This window comes from Tachyglossus aculeatus, chromosome 6, assembly GCF_015852505.1.
Source record: "Tachyglossus aculeatus isolate mTacAcu1 chromosome 6, mTacAcu1.pri, whole genome shotgun sequence".
In the NCBI taxonomy this organism is placed as follows: Eukaryota; Metazoa; Chordata; class Mammalia; order Monotremata; family Tachyglossidae; genus Tachyglossus; species Tachyglossus aculeatus.
In genome coordinates, this window is record NC_052071.1 from 15847774 (window position 1) to 15869767 (window position 21994).

The following is a 21994-nucleotide window of genomic DNA, read 5'->3' on the forward strand; positions in this document are numbered from 1 at the left end:
GATTTGAGTCAGAGTTGTTTGGTTTTAAAGGGAAGCTAGACAAAGCCTTAACACCTAGAATGTGTGTCATCAGGCTACAGAACAAGTTGAAACAAAAGCCTCTAGGCCTAACAAAAACAGAAAGCAGCATTTAGGACTATTTATATGGTATTTATCTCAGCTAATATGTCCATATTAATTACAAAACAGAAGAGTCTAATGTTTACCTGAAATGCAGCACATTAAAAAAATAGTTCTAGGAACAGAGCTAGTTCTGGATTCCCAAGACGTTTCAGGAATTTCCTCTTTACCTACAACGAGTTTTAAAGGGATGCGGCTTTCAACTCTGACAGCAAAATCCCTTCCCCAGTGAAGTCCTAACAGCTACAGATCAGAAGATATGGCTAAAAGCTGGAAGGGAGAGGTGGGTGAGGGTCAGCATTCAATCAATACTATTGATTGATGGAATGATTGGAAGAGGGTGGGAGATGTCTGGGAAAGGTTGCAAGAGAGAGGACTGAAGAGATAAGGAGGTAGTAGTAATAATAGTATTTATTTAGAACTTGGTGCAGAGCACTGTACTAAGCACTGAGGGAATAATAACAACTGTGGTATTAAGTGCTTTACTATGTGCCATGCACTGTATTAAGCGCTGGGGTGGAAAAAGCAAAATCGGGTTGGGCACAGCCCTTGTCCCACGTGGGGTTCACAGTATCAATCCCATTTTACAGATGAGGTAACTGAGGCCCTGAAAAGTTAAGTGACTTGCCCAAGGTCACACAGCAGACAAATGGCAGAGGTGGGATTAGAATCCATGATCTTTTGACTTCCAGGCCTGTGCTCTAGCCACTATGCCCTGCAATTCAATCCGGTAAAAACTCAGCCTAAGGTAAATGAAGACAGGAAATTGGAGCATTAAAAAAAAAAAAAAAAGGGGGACAGTCTGCTTTGGATGCCAAAAAGAGGTCCCTGGCAGAAAAGCTTTAGAAACCACTGCAGTTAAGATGAGGGCTTCAATTTAATTAAGGAAACTGCTGGCTTCTTTGACAGAAACAAACCAGCTAATGTTAATGAACAGGAATGTTCTTAGAAAACCACTTCCATTGAAGGGTGGGAGTGGAGAACAAAGCCAGGGAAGAAACAATTGGACTGCAGTATAAATTTTCAAATGTAAGCTCCTAGAGGGCAAGGGCCATGTCTGTCAATAGAAGAGTTCTGGCCCAGTGCCAAGGTGTGGGTGTTTGATCAATGGCCTCCATTTACGCCTCAAGATTTATCTAGCAGACTAGTACCCCTTGAGAGAGTCGGAGAAGCAGTGTGCGGCTGCCAAGTTTTTCAACTCTCCTATAAACGTGAGGCCTCTCTCAGGGTGGCATCTGGAGAGTTTCCATCATCATCATCAATCGTATTTATTGAGCGCTTACTGTGTGCAGAGCACAGTATTAAGCGCTTGGGAAGTACAAGTTGGCAACATATAGAGACAGTCCCTACCCAACAGTGGGCTCACAGTCTCTCCCAGTCACGACTAGAGGAGGGAGAGTCAAACCGAGGCATACTGTTGGGTAGGGACTGTCTCTATATGTTGCCAATTTGTACTTCCCAAGCGCTTAGTACAGTGCTCTGCACACAGTAAGCGCTCAATAAATACGATTGATGATGATGATACCCATTCCTTTCTTAGCCTGGGCAATGGCTAGCCAGTGGCAGGCAATCTGCTACAAGTCAAAACTCCCCCGTGCCGGGCAGCAGCGGCGTGGGAAAGTGGCAAGGATAGAGACTCATTTACTGTGCGGAAGGAGGCAATGGTAAACCACTTCCAGACTTTTACCAAGAAAACTCAATGGATCCACTACCAGAACGACTGCGGACGAAAGTAGGGTGTTCTGGGAGAGATCATCATCAATCGCATTTATTGAGCGCTTACTATGTGCAGAGCACTGTACTAAGCGCTTGGGAGGTACAAACTGGCAACATATAGAGACAGTCCCTACCCAACAGTGGGCTCACAGTCTAAAAGGGGGAGACAGAGGACAAAACCCAACATACTAACAAAATAAAATAAATAGAATAGATATGTACAAGCAAAATAAATAAATAAATAAATAAATAGGGTAATAAATATGTACGGATTGGACACGACTCGACAGCATAAGACAACCTCATAAAGGTGAACATGGCTGATTCAGATGTTTAACCTCGTTATGGGCAGGGACTGTATCAGCTTGAAATTATTTGAGAAAAAGTGTATGGTGGCCCAATTTTTCAGCACTCCCATAAGAGTAGTCAGTCGATCTTATTCATTCATTCAGTCGTATTTATTGAGTGCTTACTGTGTGCAGAGCACTGTACCAAGCACTTGGAAAGTACAATTCAGCAATAGACACAGTCCCTGCCCACACCGGGTTTACAGTCTAGAAGGGGGGTGGAAGGGCAGGCATCAAAACAAGTAAACAGGCATCAAAATAAGTGGGAATTATAGATATATACACATCTGCAAGGCACCGCACTAAGCTCTTGGGAAAGTACAATATAACAGTAAACAAACACACTACTGGCCCACAACTAACTTACAGCTGGCTTAGACTGGAAGCCCATTGAGGGAACAACCCAGCTAATTCTGTTGTATCGTACTCTGCCAAGCGCTTAGTACACTGCTCTGCACATAGTGTGCACTCAAATACCACTGATGGATTCAAAAACATCCCCAGGTCTGGGCCGCTCAGTATGTGGGAGCACCACATGACCTAGTGGCTAGCGTACAGGCCTGGGAGTCCGGAGGATCTGGGTTCGAATTCGGTCTCTGCCACTAGTCTGCTGGGTGACCTTGGACAAGTCACTTCACTTTTCTGTGCCTCAGTTCCCTCAATTCCTGTAAAATGGGGATTAAGACTGCGAGCCCGTGTGGGTGCTCTCTTCCTCCATTCAAGGCCCTACTGAGAGCTCACCTCCTCCAGGAGGCCTTCCCAGACTGAGCCACCTCCTTCCTCTCCCCCTTTCCCTCTCCATCCCCCCGCCTTACCTCCTTCCCTTCCCCACAACACCTGTATATATGTATATATGTTTGTACGTATTTATTACTCTTGTACATATTTATTCTACTTATTTTATTTTGTTAATAATGTTTTGCTCTCTGTCTCCCCGTTCTAGACTGTGAGCCCACTGTTGGGTAGGGACTGTCTCTATATGTTGCCAATTTGTGCTTCCCAAGCACTTAGTACAGTGCTCTGCACATAGTAAGTGCTCAATAGGATTGATGATGACAATGATGATAGGGACCGTCTCTATATGTTGCCAACTTGTACTTCCCAAGCTCTCAGTACAGTGCTCTGCACACAGTAAGCGTTCAATAAATATGATTGAATGAATGAATGAATAAGGACTGTGTCCAACCGGTTTATCTTGTATCTACCCCAGCATTTAGAACAGTGCTTGACACGTAGTAAGTGCTTAAATACCATCACTCTCCAAAATAAAGAGGTGCTGTTGGCAAGCAGCCTGGATTAGTCAGGCGGTGTGTTACAGGGGTGTCCAACCCAGAGAACAGGCCCAGCTAAAAAGGGGGTTTCCTGTATAGTAGGTGAGGAGCACATCTGCATCCATGTCCTGAGCCTGCTGCTGCCCCGGGGGTGGCAGGTGATATTTATTGAGCACTTAATATGTGCAGAGCACTGAACTAAGTGCTTGGGAGAGTACCATATGTAGTTGGTAGACACGTTCCCTGCTCACAGTCAGCTTACAGTCTAGCGGAGTAGACAATCAATCAATCATATTTATTGAGCGCTTACTGTATGCAGAGCACTGTACTAAGCACTTGGGAAGTACGAGTCGGCAACATATAGAGACGGTCCCTACCCAACAGTGGGCTCACAGTCTAGATGGGGGAGACAGAGAACAAAACCAAACATACTAACAAAATAAAATAAATAGAATAGATATGTACAAATAAGATAAATAAATAGAGTAATAAATATATACAAACATACATACATATATACAGGTGCTGTGGGGAAGGGAAGGAGGTAAGATGGGGGATGGAGAGGGGGCGAGGGGGAGAGGAAGGAAGGGGCTCAGTCTGGGAAGGCCTTCTGGAGGAGGTGAGCTCTCAGTAGGGCCTTGAAGGGAGGAAGAGAGCTAGCTTGGCGGATTATCATCATCATCATCATCATCATCATCAATAGTATTTATTGAGCGCTTACTGTGTGCAGAGCACTGTACTAAGAGCTTGGGAAGTACAAGTTGGCAACATATAGAGACAGTCCCTACCCAATAGTGGGCTCACATATCCATTATTCTATTAATAAATTATTTTATTATAGTGTAGATATCTATATACAATAGACATCAAGAAACAGCGTAGCCTAGTGGAAAGAGCACGGGACTGTGAGTCAGAGGACCTGAGTTCTAATCCCAGTTCCACCACGTACCTGCTGTGTAACCTCGGGCAAGTCACTTCACATCTCTGTGCCTCAGTCCTCTCATCTGTAAAATGGGGATTCAATACCTGTTCTCCCTCCTATTTAGACTGTGAGCCCCATGTGGGACCTATCTTGTATCTACCTCAGCACTCGGTATAGTGCTTAGCATTTGTACAGATTTACTACTCTATTTTACATGTACATATTTACTGTTCTATTAATTTTGTTAATGATGTGCATATACCTATAATTCTATTTATTCTGACTTTTGACACCTGTCTACATATTTTGTTTTGTTGTCTATCTCCCCTTCCAAGACTGTGAACCCGTTGTTCGGTAGGGACCATCTCTATATGTTGCTGACTTGTACTTCCCAAGCACTTAGTAATAATAATGATGGCATTTACTAAGCGCTTACTATGAGGAAAGCACTGTTCTAAGTGCTGGGGAGGTTACAAGGTGATCAGGTTGTCCCACGGGGGGCTCACAGTCTTCATCCCCATTGTACAAATGAGGTAACTGAGGCACAGAGAAGTGACTTGCCCAAAGTCACACAGCTGACAAGTGGAGGAGCCGGGATTTGAACCCATGACCTCTGACTCCAAAGCCCATGCTCTTTTCCACTGAGCCACGCTGTACAGTGCTCTGCACACAGTAAGCGCTCAATAAATATGATTGAATGAATTGAATGAATGTAGTAAGCACATAATGAATGCCCAATTATTATGATCATCAAAGCAGGGATGAAGACTCTCAGGAGGGGGTCAAATTCTTCCTAGCCCACCCCTCTCCATTCCCACAGATATTTTGGGGGTACTGGTTGAACAGCACAGATATCCCAGGGAATCAGTGACAATGCATTCATAATTGGAAAAACAAGACTGCTCACCATCAATGTGCAAGGATACAGCGTGAGCCCCATGTGGGACAGGGACTGTGTCCGGCCTGATTATCTTGTATCTACCCCAATGCTTGGCACCTAGTAAGTGCTTAATACTTTAAAAGATAGCGTTCTTCCCATTTGGATAAGTATTCAAAACAAAAGTAGCGGTGAAGTAGAAGGTGAAATTTGCTTTTCTTTTAGACTGTGAGCCCACTGTTGGGTACGGACTGTCTCTATATGTTGCCAACTTGTACTTCCCAAGCGTTTAGTACAGTGCTCTGCACACAGTAAGCGCTCAATACGATTGATTGATTGATTTTCAGTATCCCTGTCAAAACCTTGGGCATCATGGTACCCTACCAGGCAGCAGTCGGGAGAGATGGATTTCTGGCCTGAATTTCCCACCCTAAATTCACAAGAATTTGTGAATTTCTGCCCCCTACCTACCTCTCATTTTCACTGGGAGATGGCATTTCGTGTTTTTCCTCTCAAAAGTCTGCTGTGATTGGAATCCCTCAGTAGTCCAAAAAAAACCAGAGGCACCATTATGATCATTAACATAATGGGGTAGAAATACATTTGGTGAGATTCCATGTAAAAGATGCCTGGATTGTAGTTTAAATCAAGCGCTTACTGTGTGCAGAGCACTGTTCTAAGCACTGGGGGGATATAAGGTGATCAGGCTGTCCCACGTGGGGCTCACAGTCTTCATCCCCATTTTACAGATGAGGGAACTGAGGCACAGAGAAGTTAAGTGACTTACCCAAAGTCACACAGCTGACAATTGGCAGAGCTCGGATTTGAACCCCTGACCTCTGACTCCAAAGCCCATGCTCTTTTCACTGAGCCACGCTGCTTCTCTATTTTTTCTTCATGATTTTTGTTCTACAGTAGGAGCCTGGTCGATCTAATCGATGACCACGTATATGTAATACTAATTATGATACATGTTAAGCATTTATTATGTGCCATGCACTGTTCTAAGCACTGATGTAGATACAAATTAATCAGGTTGGACATAGTGCCTGTCCCACATGGGGCTCGCACTCTTATCCCCATTTTACAAGTGACGTAACAGGCCCAGGGAAATCACGTTAATTCATTCAATCGTATTTGAGCACTTACTGTGTGCAGAGCACTGTACTAGGCGCTTGGGAAGAACAAGTCGGGAACATATAGAGATGGTCCCTACCCAACAACAAGCTCACAGTCTAGAAGGGGCTCATAACTTGCACAAGGTAACCCAGCAGACAAGAGGCGAGCCGGGATTAGAACCCAGCTCCTCCTGACTCCCGGGCCTGTGCTCTATCTACTAGGCAACGATGCTTCTCAGGGTGTTGCAGCCATCCCAGTATCATAAATGAGCCCACTGTTGGGTAGGGACTGTCTCTATATGTTGCCAGTTTGTACTTCCCAAGCGCTTAGTACAGTTCTCTGCACATAGTAAGCGCTCAATAAATACGATTGATGATGATGATGATGACCACTCAACCAACTGTATTTATTGAGCCCTGAGGGCAGAACACTGTTCTAGATGCTGGGGAGAGTACAATATAACCGAGTCATTCTCTCTGTCACCACCCATAACCACTCTCCCTGGGAGTCCTGGAAAATTCTGTCCATGACCACACATTCCCCTCCCATCTCAATTTAAAATGATAATAATTATGGTACTTGTTAAGCACTTACTATGTGTTAAGCACTGTTCTAAGCAGTGGGGAACATACAAATTAATCAGGTTGGACACAGTCCCAGTCCAACATGGGGCTTGCATTCTTAATTCCTGTTTTACAGATGAGATAACTGAGGCCTACTGAAGTGAAGTGATTTGCCCAAAGATACACAGCAGATGTGTGGCAGAGCTGGGATTAGAACCCAGGTCCTTCTAACTCCCACTAAGCTTACTGCTTCTCCCCAATAAGGCTTAGAACAGTACTTGGCACATAATAAGCGTTTAATACCATCATCATCACTAAGGGTATTTACTGAGCATCAACTATGCGCAGAGCACTGAACTAAGCCCTTGAGATCAGTTAGCTCACCAACAGGACTAAAACCAAAGATGGCTAAAATACGGAGAATGATGCGAGCCTGACTCCAAGCCAAACCCTTCAAAACACAAGAAAATCACCCCAAAGCCAAGGTGTAACCTGATATTCCTTTCCCCAAGATTCATGCCCATCTTTGGGTGAACAAGAGAGAAAGAAATACAATCCATCCTAGTAATCACACAGGACTAAAACAATAATTTACATCCCTAGAGTCAACTGTTTCTCTTTCTTGCTCACAAGATTTATTCTAAGAAGCAGCCTGACCCATCAGAAAGAGCACAGGGTTGGCTTCTAATCCTGGCTCCGCCACCTGCCAGCTGTGTCATCTTGGGCCAGTCCCAACTTCTCTTGGCCTCCGTTTCCTCATCTGTAAAATGGGGATTAAATTACCTTTCCCTTGACCTTAGACTGTGAATCAGACTTGGCCTTATCACGTATCTAATGCTAGCACTTAGGATAGTATTTGACAAAACTCTTTAACAAATATCTCTGTTGTTATCATCTGACCAAAACTCAGTCTCTGTAAAAATTTGATTCTACTTGCTAGTAAAGGATATCACTTCCCACATCTCCTTGTGTATATGTTGCGATGTACATTTGCACAGGTCTGCATTCCTTACTCACAAAAGGCAATAATCTACTAAACAGCTAAATACTCTTAAACACTATTGCAAATCTCTAACAGTTTGATCAACTGCCTCCGCACTGAGAGAAGTTAAGTCAAGTACACTTGAAAGACACTTCGAAGAAGTTCAGCTATTGAACATCCATAAATTAGGGTATTAAGAGAATTAGCCCACTGCAGCACATATGTTCTGTTCACCACAACTGCACGATAAATATCGTTGATATTGATCTCAGCTGGCAATAGAGAAGTAGAGAATTAAATTCACTAGTAGAATTTCTTCACCTCTGGGGATTACTCAAAAACCAGTTACAATTCAACCAGTTAGTATACAAATCACTTAGTATAAATTTTAAAGCCTAAACATCTACCCCTGGAATGCCTATTTCTAGTCACAGCTACATTAGATGTTCGCCATTCACTTTTCTAATAAGTGAGAGATTGGGTTTCTACTTTAATCCCTACCTTCTTTCTTCCCACAGTTAATACAAGGGGAAAAAAATGTTCCATTTACTACTTGGGGAAAAAAAATTAAAGGTAACTCATTCCTGATTAGAGTGGTGCCTCTGTGCTGAGTAGATAGATAACCCTCAACCTATAGACTTATGCACTAGTAAAGAAAACTTTAAAAAAAAAAAAGACAGACTATTTATCAAATCCATAATCTAGCTTTAAAGTTACACTCACTTCTGCTAGAACATGTGTATATTTTCACTACACAATCTGGATATAACACGATGGAAGAATTAGAGAATGCTCTTCCCACAAATCAGTTCTGGAAATAACATTGACCCATCTGTGCAATTTATGGATCATCATGGAAAGAATCAATTGTGTATACCCTCCTGGCCTAGATAATCATCATCATCACCATCACTGTGGTATTTGTTAAGCGCTTACTATGTGTTAAACACTATACTAAGCATTCCGGTAGAAGTAATTAGGTCCTACATGGGACTCAGAGTCTAAGTAGGAGGGAGAATAGGTACTGAAGTCCCAATTTGCAGATGAGGGAAATAAGGACTGTGAGTTGTTGGATAGGGCCCATCTCTAAATGTTGCCAAGTGCTGAGTACAGTGCTCTGCACACAGTAAGCGCTCAATATGATTGAATGAATGAATAAAAGTTAAGTGACTTGCCCAAGGCTACACAGCGGACAAGTGACATTAGAACCCACGTCTTCTGGCTCTCAGGCCTGTGGTCTTTCTAAGAAGCCACGCTGCTTCTCTAGATCAAGGCAAGAAGTACCTAAACTTCCCAACCTCTGCCTTATCATCATCAATCGTATTTATTGAGCGCTGCGTGCAGAGCACTGTACTAAGTGCTTGGTAAGTACAAGTTGGCAACATATAGAGACAGTCCCTACCCAACAGTGGGCTCACAAGCAACGTGGCTCAGTGGAAAAGAGCACAGGCTTTGGAGTCAGAGGTCATAGGTTCAAATCCCTGCTCCGCCACCTGTCAGCTGTGTGACTTTGGGCAAGTCACTTCAATCAGACGTATTTATTGAGCACGTACTGTGTGCAGAGTAGTGTACTAAGCACTTGGGAAGTACAAGTTGGCAACATATAGAGACAGTCCCTACCCAACAGTGGGCTCACAGTCTAGAAGGGGGAATTCAATTTCTCTGGGCCTCAGTTCCCTCATCTGTAAAATGAGGATTAAAACTGTGAGCCCCCCGGGGGACAAACTGACCATCTTGTAACCTCCCCAGCGCTCAGAACAGTGCTTTGCACATAGGAAGCACTTAATAAATGCCATCACTATGCTACTGTCCCACAACCCTCTTGGTTTTTGCATCTTTCCAGTACTTAATACAGTAAAACAACATTGAGGGGCACAGATGCAAACAAATCATGCTGTTAGGGATGAACACAACAATAACATAGGAATTTGTATCAAAAAAATAGCCATCCTGGTGGTCTTCTTGGGCCTCAAAACCCACTGGATTAAGGAATGCTGCAGTACAAATTTTCCCAAGTGGTAATTCAAGAACATTACTTTCCCGGTTCAATAAAGGACACAACTTTCGTACCATAGAACTGTACGTACACCTAAAAAGTAGGTCATATCGTATGACAAATTATCTAGTCCAGCTGGGAACATTTTTGTCAAAGTAGATTAATGTAACCTTTGGGTGGGTCTTGAAACAAAATTCTGTATTCACAATCAGTCCTTCCGGTGCCCTATATAAATTTAATTATCAGCTAGCCTACCTGGCTTTAGTCATTTGTCCATGTGAAGGCAGTGGACTGGTCCAGAGAAACTCTGAGGGTGCCTAAATCTTAAGGGGTGATGTCCATTTTTTCCCCGTGTTCACAGCCAACCTCTCATCAGCCCCATTCAGAGCAACCTTAAAAATCTCTCAAAGTCTCTAGCTTTCTCGCTTTTTCCACATTACCTGGGCCCCTGGTGGCTTAACACATCTTCTTCAGCTGCTAACTCACATCCAAGGAGTACCCCCTTTAAGACGGTAAGATCCTCCAGGGCAGACTCATAAATATTAATTTTACTGTACTCTTTCAACCACTTGTAGCTTGTGAGATGGTGAGTACCCTGAAGTACAGGGATCCTATCTAATTCCCACCTGAGCATCCTCTCCCAGTGCTTGGTACAGAGCTCTGCACATAGTTAAGCACTCAACAAATGCTAATTACTATTTAGCATAGTGCTCTGCACACAGTAGATGCTCACTGAATACAATTAACTGAGGCAGGAAGGGAAGAACAGAGTTCAGACGGGGGCACAATCTTATTAAAGTCTGATTCTCCCCTCCATGAGAAGCGGTGTGGCTCAGTGGAAAGAGCATGGGCTTTGGAGTCAGAGGTCATGGGTTCAAATCCCAGCTCTGCCAATTGTCAGCTGTGTGACTTTGGGCAAGTCACTTAACTTCTCTAGGCCTCAGTTCCCTCATCTGTAAAATGGGGATTAAGACCGTGAGCCCCCGTGGGACAACCTGATCACTTTGTAACCTCCCCAGCGCTTAGAACAGTGCTTTGTACATAGTAAGCGCTTAACAAATGCCATTATTATTATTATTATTATTTGTATTTATTGAGCACTTACTGTGTGCAGAGCACTGTACTAAGCACAAGTCGGCAACATATAGAGACAGTCCCTACATCCACAACCAGGAAGGACCCAAGCAGCGTGGCTCAGTGGAAAGGGCCGGGGCTTCGGAGTCAGAGGTCATGGGTTCAAATCCCAGCTCCACCACTTGTCAGCTGTGTGACTTTGGGCAAGTCACTTCTCTGGGCCTCAGTTACCTCATCTGTAAAATGGGGATGAAGACTGTGAGCCCCCCGTGGGACAACCTGATCACCTTGTAACCTCCCTAGAGCTCAGAACAGTGCTTTGCACATAGTAAGCGCTTAATAAATGCTATTAAAAAAAGTATGTGCTCTTTGAAAGAAGTAGCTTCAGATACATCGGGGCGCTGTTGATAGTGAGCAGGGCTGAAAGGGCGTTTGTGGGTGTTTTGTCTAGCCCCACAGCCTGGGTGAATTACACTCAATTAATGGAGTAACAGCTTAAAAATATCAGAACCCCCTGGAACTTGATAGCTACCCATAATTCATTTATTTATAGTCACATCTGTCTCCCCATACAGACTGTGAGCTTATTGTGGGCAGGGGATGTGCATCAACTCTGTTGCAAAGTATTCTCCCAAGCACTCAATACAGTGCTCTGTACACAGTAAGTGCTCAAATACCACTGATGGACAGCAAATATTAAAACTTATTTTCTGCTGGGTGAAAGAAGAGGTGGAGAAAAAAATACATCTAGATTTTGTTCAAGAATGTAAGTGAGCAGCTGAAGATCTTGTGAAGCCACTTCTCAAATATATATTAAATATTTATTGCAGGGGAAGTCAACAGTCACACTTGGTGTCCACAGTTCACTCCATGCCTCTGCCATCAGTTGGTGCGCCACACTTCCCTGAATGCTATAAATCACTGAGTGGAGCCATATGATGCTTTTCTCCACTAAACAAAATATTCATTTTCAATATTTACAGAACACCATTATTACCAAAACATTTCTATTAGTTGTAAGATGGACCTCCAAAATGCTTTTACTTCATTGCATGCTTCTATCCTTTCTCTCCCCTGGCTTTTAATTGTCTAGGTTTTTCAGTCCTCTATCAATAGTCCTAAATCCCAGATCATGTTCTAGTGCTTGCATGCTTGCAGGGGTTTGGTGCATAAAAATGGTCTGAGGCCACTGCAAGTGACATTTTGTTAATGTTTCAGGGCAGTTAACTAGCATATTTATTAAGTGCTTACTATGTGTCAGGCATTGGACTAAATGGTGGGGTGAATACGAGATAGACAGTTCCCACACGTCTCCCTGTCCTACTGGGACTCCCTATCTCAGTGGCGGAAGGTCAGAGAGTCAATAAATGATTGACAATGAGAGCATTAAAAAATTACAATGAGAGGCAAAGGGCAAAAGAGATAGGCAGAAGATCTGAGAAGGGACAGGACTGAGATTCCTTACTCTCTGCCTCCAAACTATCATTGCTTCCCGGGCTTCAGGCTTCAGGACAGATCAAAGTCGACAACAGAAAAGCTACCTGGGGTTTTTCCAGAGTCTGTGGGAGGAAATTTCTAGAAATAATAGTAGTAGTAATAATAATAATAATTGTGGTATTTGGTAAGCACTATGTGCCAGGCACTGCACTAAGCGCTGGGGTAGATACAAGGTAGGACAGGGTTTTGCACATAGTAAGCACTTAATAAATGCCATTATTATTATACAAGGTAATCAGGTTGGACACAGTCCTGGACCCAGGGACTCACACTCTTATTCCCCATTTTACACATGAGGTAACAAAGGCACAGTGAAATGAAGTGACTTGCCCAAGATCACACAGCAGACAATTGGCAGAGTCGGGATTAGAACCCAGGTCCTTCTGATTCCTGGGCCCAATTTTGCTCTATTCACTAGGCCACGCTGCCTCTCTAAAAGCACATCTCAGCTGTCAGCCCCCACAGCCTAGTTTAACCAATCAGTATTTTCCAAATGCAGTCATTTTGAGTTTCTTCCAGCCATTCACACAGAACTGTACAGCTCTGAAGGGGAATTTTCAGTCCAGCCCTTGAGAATGCCTCCCCTTAAGACACCTTTACCTTAAAGTGGGTTGCAAGCAGTGACTTCACCTTTCAAACATTCCAGCTTCATACCTCTGGGGGAGGTTTCTGGCTATTAAAACTCCTACAGTGCCTTCAAATGATGGTGTAATCAATTAAATCAATCAACAGCGTTAATACAATCACTTATCCTACTCCACCTTGATTACTGTATCAGCCTCCTTGCTGACCTCCCTGCCTCCTGTCTCTCCCCATTCCAGTCCATTCGTCACTCAGCTGCCTGGATCATTTTTCTATGGAAACATTTGAGATTTGTCACTCCGCTTCTCAAGAAACTCCAGTGGTTACCCATTTAACTTGGCAAAAACTCCCCACCATTGGCTTTAAAGCACTCTCTCACCTTGCCCCCTCCTAGCTCACTACACCCCTACTATGACCCAGGCCGTACACTTCGCTTCTCTAATACTAACCTTCTCACTGTGCCTTGATCTTGTGTATCTCACCATCATCAATCGTATTTATTGAGCGCTTACTATGTGCAGAGCACTGTACCCACATCCTGCCACTGGCCTGGAATGCCCCCCCCGCCTTCAAATCTGACAGACAATTATTCTCCCCCCTTCAAAGCCTTACTGAAGGTACATGGCCTCCAAGCGGCCTTCCCTAAGCCCTTCTCTCCTCCCACTCCTTTCTGCTTCACCCTGACGTGCTCCCTTTATTCAATCCCACTCCTGTCCCCATAGCACTTATGTCCATATCTGTAACATTTATTTATTTGTATTAATGTCTGTCTCCCCTTCTAGACTGAAAGCTCGCTATGGGCAGGAAATGTGTCTGTTTATTATTTTGTAATAATAATAATAGCATTTATTAAGCGCTTACTGTGTGCAAAGCACCATTCTAAGCGCTGGGGAGGTTACAAGGTGATCAAATTGTCCCACAGGCAGCTCACAGTCTTCATCCCCATTTTACAGATGAGGGAACTGAGGTCCAGAGAAGTGAAGTGACTTGCCCAAAGTCACACAGCTGGCAATTGGCAGAGCCGGGATTTGAAACCCTGACCTTGGACTCCAAAGCCCGTGCTCTTTCCACTGAGCCACGCTGCTTCTCTTGTACTCTCCCAAGTGCTTAGTACAGTGTTCTGCATGCAGCATGGCTTATTGGAGAGAGCACAGGCTTGGGAGTCAGAGGTCGTGGGTTCTAATTCTGACTCCATCGCTTGTCTGCTGTGTGACTTTGGGCAAGCCTCAACTTCTCTGGGCTTCAGTTACCTCATCTGTAAAATGGGGATTAAGACTGTGAGCCCCATGTGGACAACCTGCTTACCTTGTATCTACCCCAGCGCTTAGAACAGTGCTTGGCACATAGTAAGCGCTTAAATACCATCACTATTATTATTATTAGTTAGTGCTCAAATAACCGAATGAAGGGAAGACCCAACTTATTAAGGGGCAGAGCCCAAATACTGGACCACAATTTATCTGCATAGAGGAAAAAGCCATATCCCCTACTCATTTGCTCTATGATGGCAAATGGCCTAAATTGGGATATTCCCTGTTCTGGCCTAATGAATATTTGTTATAGTATTTGCCGATCAGGAAACTAAATAGTGGAAACTATTACAGAAGGTTCTTCCCACCATACCCGTCTGCTCTGGGTATAACCCATCCCACACTTTGGCCCAAATATGGCTAAGGAGGATGCAGTGAGGAGCATTAGGATTGCAAAGCAGCTCATTTTCTAGGTTTACTGTTTTTTACAGTACTTGGCATTTTTTGCACCTTTATAGTATTTAGTATAGTAATACAGCAGTGAAAACAAAGGTATAAAGAAGACTGCCGGGAGTATGAATGGAGCCTGGGGGAATAACACTAATAAACAAATTTAAATCAAAAGATGTGGTAGTGTTCTCACTGCTTCCGCCATATCCCATCGAATGAGTGGTTATTACAAATCAATTTCCCCAGTTTACAACCCCCACATTATTGGAGAACTCCTGGTATTGCTAAATTCACCATCAAGGAACACTCAATTTGTCTTAGTCAACGCAGCATGTTTTTTCTATCCCTGAGGGTGTCCTTTCCAACTTGGAAAACTTGTTTTGCTTTCTATTAACCTCAGTACAGTCTAAGCTGCCCCAAAGAGTAGGTTCCAATTTGGCCTTGAAAAAGCTTGATTAATACCAATTGATTCCCCGTGAAGGTATGATTAACCCCCAAACCCTGCAACTCAATTCTTTGTTGTTATTGCCACCCAGTTATTCAACTAATTTGGCATTGCCATGAATAAAATGGAGCCAGTTTTCAAGTAATAAGGGGAGGGAAAAGGTGAAGTGACTTGAGCGTTGTCCTAGAAGCATTCAAATATTTTAGTCAACTCGGAACTCCTCTCATTCATTCAATTGTATTTATTGAGCACTTACTGTGTGCAGGCCACTGTACTAAGCGCCTGGGAATTACAAGTTTGCAACATATAGAGACGGTTCCTACCCAAGAGTGGGCTCACTCCCTACAGTACCCTGGGCTTTATCCTAAGCTGTACAACATTTTCCAAGAAAATGATCATTCATAATTCAAGAACAGTTCTAAGGTACCTTGCATCTTTTTCACAAGATTAAAATTCTTGTCATAGGTTCTTAATGTGTCCAGTTGGGAAGCTAATTTACACACTTGTTTTGGGGAGAGATTTCTTAGTTGTTTTTCCCAGAAACTCAATTTTTGGTTAAAAGCTGCAGAGAAATGTTTGTCCCCAAGGTTTTTCATCTTGTTGAGAGCCCAAGTTCCCACTGTAAAATGATGGTTCTGTAAATTACCATCAGCTATAAAAATTACCAGAACTTACATAATGTCTATTTAACAATCTCTTGTTCTTGCCCTTGTATCAGGCCTTTCAATGAAACAGGTGAGTACCACCGGACACCCTGAAGAAGCTTGTGACCTCAGTTTGCTTCAAAAAAAAAAAAAACAAACCCCAAAAATTGTATGATAGATTTTGCTGATCCAGTTGATACTGCGTAACTGCTTTAAAAGTAAAAAGCGAATCCTACACTGTCCCTTCTATCATTCCTTCCATCCCAAGGGAAAACTGCTCCAACATTAAGCAGGAAAAGTTAAAAGATATTACCAAAGGCTGTGATTACTATCATGAATTTAGCAAAATGATAAAACTCCAAGTATGGCTGTTAGGAAAGGCTGGTTGGAGGAAAAAGCTACTTTTTAAATCACAACTACTTAAATCTCCCCAAGCAGTCCCTCCTGGAGGGTCAAGTCTTCTTTTTTCCCCTCACCATCCCTTTTCAATCCTAGTTGGAAAGTAGTTCTTCAGTTCCAGAGGGGAACAGCAGCTCTACAGGTGTCACCACCTGTGTCTCCTCGTGCTTGATACTTTTCCCCACAAATAGCCCTCCCCAAATGTTCCTTTCAACCCGTCCCTCGGAAATTCAATTCATTCCCACCATCTTTTTAAAAAGAGAAAAGGATGAGGAGAGGGGACACAAGTCCAACTATTTAAACAGACTAGACACTTTAGTAGTGTGACTTCAAAAAAAAAACCTTAATACGCTTAAGGGTATTTTAAATCGCAGTACCAAAAAAAGGAAAAGTGAAGATAAAGTTACTTGAAGGCTTCGATCACTTCGAAGTGTTTTTCCACCATCCACCCGACTCCCTTACCTACCTTCTTTCCCAATAAGCCCGCATTGTACTCTCCCAAGCGCTCAGTACAGTGTTCTCACACAGTAAGTGCTCAACAGGATTGAAGGAATGATTGAAGGCGTACTAAGGGGTCTTTTGGGGGTGGGGGGGGAGAAGGGGCAGGGACGAGAAAGGGGGTTGTTACCGAATTGTACTTTTCATGCGCTTAGTACAGTGCTCTGCACACAGTTAGCGCTCAATAAATACGATTGAATAAATGAATGAGTGAATGAATCCACCTTTCAGGCGACAGTGATGAGGGGTTCGGGATCCCAGAGGGAAACAAGGTGTAATAAGCTCCTCTTAGCTGTAAACTCGTTGTGCGCAGAGAACGAATCTGCTAACTGTCGCATTTTACTCTCCCAAAGCACTTAGTACAGTGCTCTGCACACGGCAAGGGATCAATAAATACCACGAATTGACTGAGGAGGGGGTTTGGCCCAAGCCTTCCTCTCGATCTTCTAACAAGCGCTTAGTACAGTGGTCTGCACATAGTAAACCCTCAATCTGTACCACTGACTGATGCTTGTATCCACCCAAGCGCTTATTACAGCGTCTGGCACATCGTAAGCGCTGCAACCGGGCTTAGTGGCAAGACCATGGGTTTGGGAGTCAGAGGACGTGGGTTCTAATCCCGACTCGGCCATTTGTCTGCTGTGGGACTTTGGGCAAGTCACTTCACTTCTCTGGGCCTCAATTCCCTCATCTGGAAAATGGGGATTAAGACCATGAGCCCCACGTGGGGCAACCTGATTAGCTTAATACAGTACTCTGCACACAGTAAGCGCTCAATAAATACGATTGAACGAATGAATGAATTACCTTGTATCTGCCCCAGCGTTTAGAGCAGTGGTAAGCACATAGTAAGCCCTTAAATACCATCATCATTATTATTACTCTCTGCGCCTCAGTTCCCTCCTCTGTAAAATGGGGGTGGAGCCCCACGTGGGCTAGGGGCCTGGGTCCAACCCGATTTACTTGCCTCCCCCCAGCGTTTAGTACATAGTAAGCACTTCACAAACACCAGATTAGCTGTGTGACTTTGGGCAAGTCATTTTACTTCACCGCATCTCGGTTCCATCACCTGTTCCCTCCTTCACCAGGGGATGAAGCCTGTGAGCCCCACGTGGGACAACCTGATGACCCTGTATCTACCCCAGCGCTTGGAACAGTGCTTGGCACATAGTAAACGCTTAACAAATGCCAGCATTATTAAGTCACTTAACTTCTCTGTGCCAGAGTTACCTCATCCGTAAAATGGGGACGAAGACTGTGAGCCCCACGTGGGTCAACTCAATTACCTTGTATCCTCCCCACCTCAGTGCTTGGCACGTAGTAAGTGCTTAACAAGTGTCATCATTATTACTGAGTTACCTCACCTGGAAAATGGGGATGAAGACTATGAGACCCACGTGGGACTGCCTGATGACTTCGTATCCACCTCAGCGCTTAGAACAGCGCTTGGCAGATAGTAAGCGCTTAAAAAATGCCATCATTATTAAGTCACAACTTCTCTGGGCCTGAGTTCCCTATCTGTAAAATGGGGGTGAAAACTGTGAACCCCACGTGGGACAACCTGACGACTTTGCATCCACCTCAGCGCTTAGCACAGTGCCTGGCACATAGTGAGCGCTTAATAAATGCCATCATTATTAGTTAAGTCACTTCACCGGGCCTGAGTTACCTCACCTGTAAAATGGGGGTGAAAACTGTGAACCCCACGTGGGACAACCTGATGACTTTGCATCCACCTCAGCACTTAGCACAGTGCCTGGCACTTCGTAAGCGCCTAATAAATGCCATCATTATTAGTTAAGTCACTTCACCGGGCCTGAGTTACCTCCTCTGTAAAATGGGGTTGAAAACTCTGAACCCCGCCTGATGACTCTGCATCCACCTCAGCGATTAGCACAGTGCCTGGCACAGAGTAAGCGCTTAATAAATGCCATCATTATTAGTTAAGTCACTTCACCGGGCCTAAGTTACCTCACCTGTAAAATGGGGGTGAAAACTGTGAACCCCACGTGGGACAACCTGATGACTTTGCATCCACCTCAGCGCGTAGCACAGTGCCTGGCACATAGTGAGCGCTTAATAAATGCCATCATTTATTAGTTAAGTCACTTCACCGGGCCTGAGTTACCTCACCTGTAAAATGGGGATGAAGACTGTGAGCCCCACGTGGGACAACCTGATGACTTTGCATCCACCTCGGCGCTTAGCACAGTGCCTGGCACATAGTAAGCGCTTAATAAATGCCATCACTATTAGTTAAGTCACTTCCCTGGGCCTGAGTTACCGCACCTGTAAAAGGGGGGTGAAAACTGTGAACCCCACGTGGGTCAAGCTGATGACTTTGCATCCACCTTGGCGCTTAGCACAGTGCCTGGCACATAGTAAGCGCTTAATAAATGCCATCACTATTAAAGTCACTTCACCGGGCCTGAGTTACCTCCTCTGTAAAATGGGGATAAAGCCCTTGGGTCCCACGTGGAACAACCTAATGACTTCGCAGCCCCCTCAGAGTTTAGAAGAGCACTTGGCACATAGCAAACTTTTAACAAATACCATTATTATGATGAATTAGGTCACTCACCGCAGCCTCGGCCATCTGCCCGCAGAGCGCCAGGGCCACCAAGCCGGCAGCCAGGTGGCCAAGCTGGCTCCTGGAGTTCAGTTGCATGCTCCCCTGCTTCCTCCTCCTCTTCTTTCCTTTTTCTTCCTCCTTTTCTTCCTCTTCCTCCTCCTGCTTAACACGGTCCAGCAGCGGCCGGGCTCTTCTGCCTCCCAGCTGCCATGGTGTCGGGGATGAATCCGGCTGCACCAGGGGAGGGGGGAGGAAAAAGGGGTGGAAAAGGGGGTGGAAAAAATGGGAGAAAGGAAAAAGGAGTGGGAAAAAAAGGGGAGTTTGGCCCTCTCCCTCCTCCCACAGAGCGGCTGTTGCGTTAGCGCTCTGCACCAACTTCTGCTGTGGCTCAAAAACTTTTTCCCAGCCAGAGCTCCCTGCCCGGATCTACTTTTTTGGCCAACACCTCTGCCCCCCCCAACAGTATCCCTCCGCTGTCCCACCTGTTGCCCGCTTTAAGAGGGGGTGGGAGAGGGTCCCATGCCCACCTAGGGGGATTTGGGGGGGCATGTACCCCCATACCATCCACCCCCTCCCCTCTCCCGCCCTCCCACCCCGTCCTCAACTAGGGGGACTATTTTCCCCCCCTCTGGCGGAGAGAGACGAGGTTGGACCGGTGATGCGGTCGCGGTGTAGCCGGACCGTGCAGCGCATTAGGCGCGGGGGGTAAAGGATAAGACTTCATCATCATCAATCGTATTTATTGAGCGCTTACTGTACTAAGCGCTTGGGAAGTACAAGTAACAAAATAAAATGAATAGAATAGATATGTACAAGTAAAATAAATAAATAAATGGAGTAAAAAATAGAGTAAGAAATAGTAATAGAGTAACAAATATGAAATAGAGTAAATAATAGAGTAAAAAATTGTAATAGAGTAACAAATATGAAATAAATAAAAAAATAGAGTAAAAAATAGTAATAGAGTAACAAATATGAAATAAATAGAGTAAAAAAGAGTAATAGAGTAACAAATATGAAATAGAGTAAAAAATAGAGTAAAAAATAGTAATAGAGTAACAAATATGAAATAGAGTAAAAAACAGAGTAAAAAATAGTAATAGAGTAACAAATATGAAATAAATAAATAGAGTAAAAATAGAGTAAAAAATAGTAATAGAGTAACAAATATGAAATAAATATAGAGTAAAAAATAGTAATAGAGTAACAAATATGAAATAAATAGAGTAAAAAATAGAGTAAAAAATAGTAATAGAGTAACAAATCTGAAATAAATATAGAGTAAAAAATAGAGTAAAAAATAGTAATAGAGTAACAAATATGAAATAAATAGAGTAAAAAATAGTAATAAATAGAGTAACAAATATGAAATAAATACAGAGTAAAAAATAGAGTAAAAAATAGTAATAAAGAGTAACAAATATGAAATAAATAAATGAATAGAGTAAAAAATAGTAATAAATAGAGTAACAAATATGTATAAGAGTTGTCATTACTGTCTCTGTTAGCGCGAACAAACCGGTAAATAATGGAATAATAATAATATAATATTGTATAGTAATGATAATAATAATATAGTATTGCATAATGATGATGATAGTCAATCAATTGTATTTATTGAGCACTTACTGTGTGCAGAGCACTGTACTAAGCGCTTGGGAAGTCCAAGTTGGCAACATATAGAGACAGTCCCTACCCAACAGTGGGCTTAAAGTCTAAAAGGGGGAGACAGAGAACAAAACCAAGCATACTAACAAAATAAAATAGAATAGATATGTACCGGTAAAATAGAGTAATAAATATGTACAAACATATATACATATATGCAGGTGCTGCAGGGAAGGGAAGGGAAGGAGGTAAGATGGGGGGATGGAGAGGGGGACGAGGGGGAGAGGAAGGAAGGGGCTCAGTCTGGGAAGGCCTCCTGGAGGAGGTGAGCTCTCAGCAGGGCCTTGAAGGGAGGAAGAAAAAAACATGGAACGCTTCACGAATTTGCGTGTCATCCTTGCACAGGGTATTTGTTAGGCACTAAATTGTGAGAAGCAGCGTGGCTCAGTGGAAGGAGCACGGGCTTTGGAGTCAGGGGTCATGGGTTCAAATCCCAGCTCCGCCCATTGTCAGCTGTGTAGATCATGGATTCAAATCCCGGCTCCGCCCATTGTCAGCTGTGTGACTTTGGGAAAATCAATCAATCAATCGTATTTATTGAGCGCTTACTGTGTGCAGAGCACTGTACTAAGCGGTTGGGAAGTACAAGCTGGCAACATATAGAGACAGTCCCTACCCAACAGTGGGCTCACAAATCACTTCTTTGTGCCTCAGTTACCTCATTTGTAAAATGGGGATTAAGAGTGTAAGCCCCACTTTGTAACACCCCCCACCCCCACCCCGGTGCTTAGAACAGTGCTTGGCACTTAGTAAGCACTTAATAAATGCCATCATTATAATTATTACTATGTGCCAAGAACAGAGTCTTAATCCCCATTTTACGGATGAGGTCACTGAGGCACAGAGAGTAGTAATGATAATGATTGTGAGCCCGTTGTTGGGTAGGGACCGTCTCTAGATGTTGCCAGCTTGTACTTCCCAAGTGCTTAGTACAGTGCTCTGCACAAAGTAAGCGCTTAATAAATGCCATTATTAGTAGTAGTATTATTATTATTACTATGT

The 21994-nt window shown here is 43.7% G+C and overlaps 1 protein-coding gene across 2 annotated transcripts in view; it reads right to left on the bottom strand.

Annotated features, from left to right (window-relative positions):
• The window catches only part of COL4A5 (collagen type IV alpha 5 chain), a 125964-nt gene extending 106386 nt beyond the window's left edge, over nucleotides 1–19578 (bottom strand). For both annotated transcript variants that reach the window (XM_038747869.1, XM_038747868.1), the window contains exon 1: nucleotides 19334–19578. In XM_038747869.1, the coding sequence (XP_038603797.1) occupies nucleotides 19334–19420 (87 nt within the window). In that variant the 5' untranslated portion in view covers nucleotides 19421–19578. The remainder of the gene's footprint in view (nucleotides 1–19333) is intronic.
• Between the last annotated feature and the right edge of the window lie 2416 nt (nucleotides 19579–21994).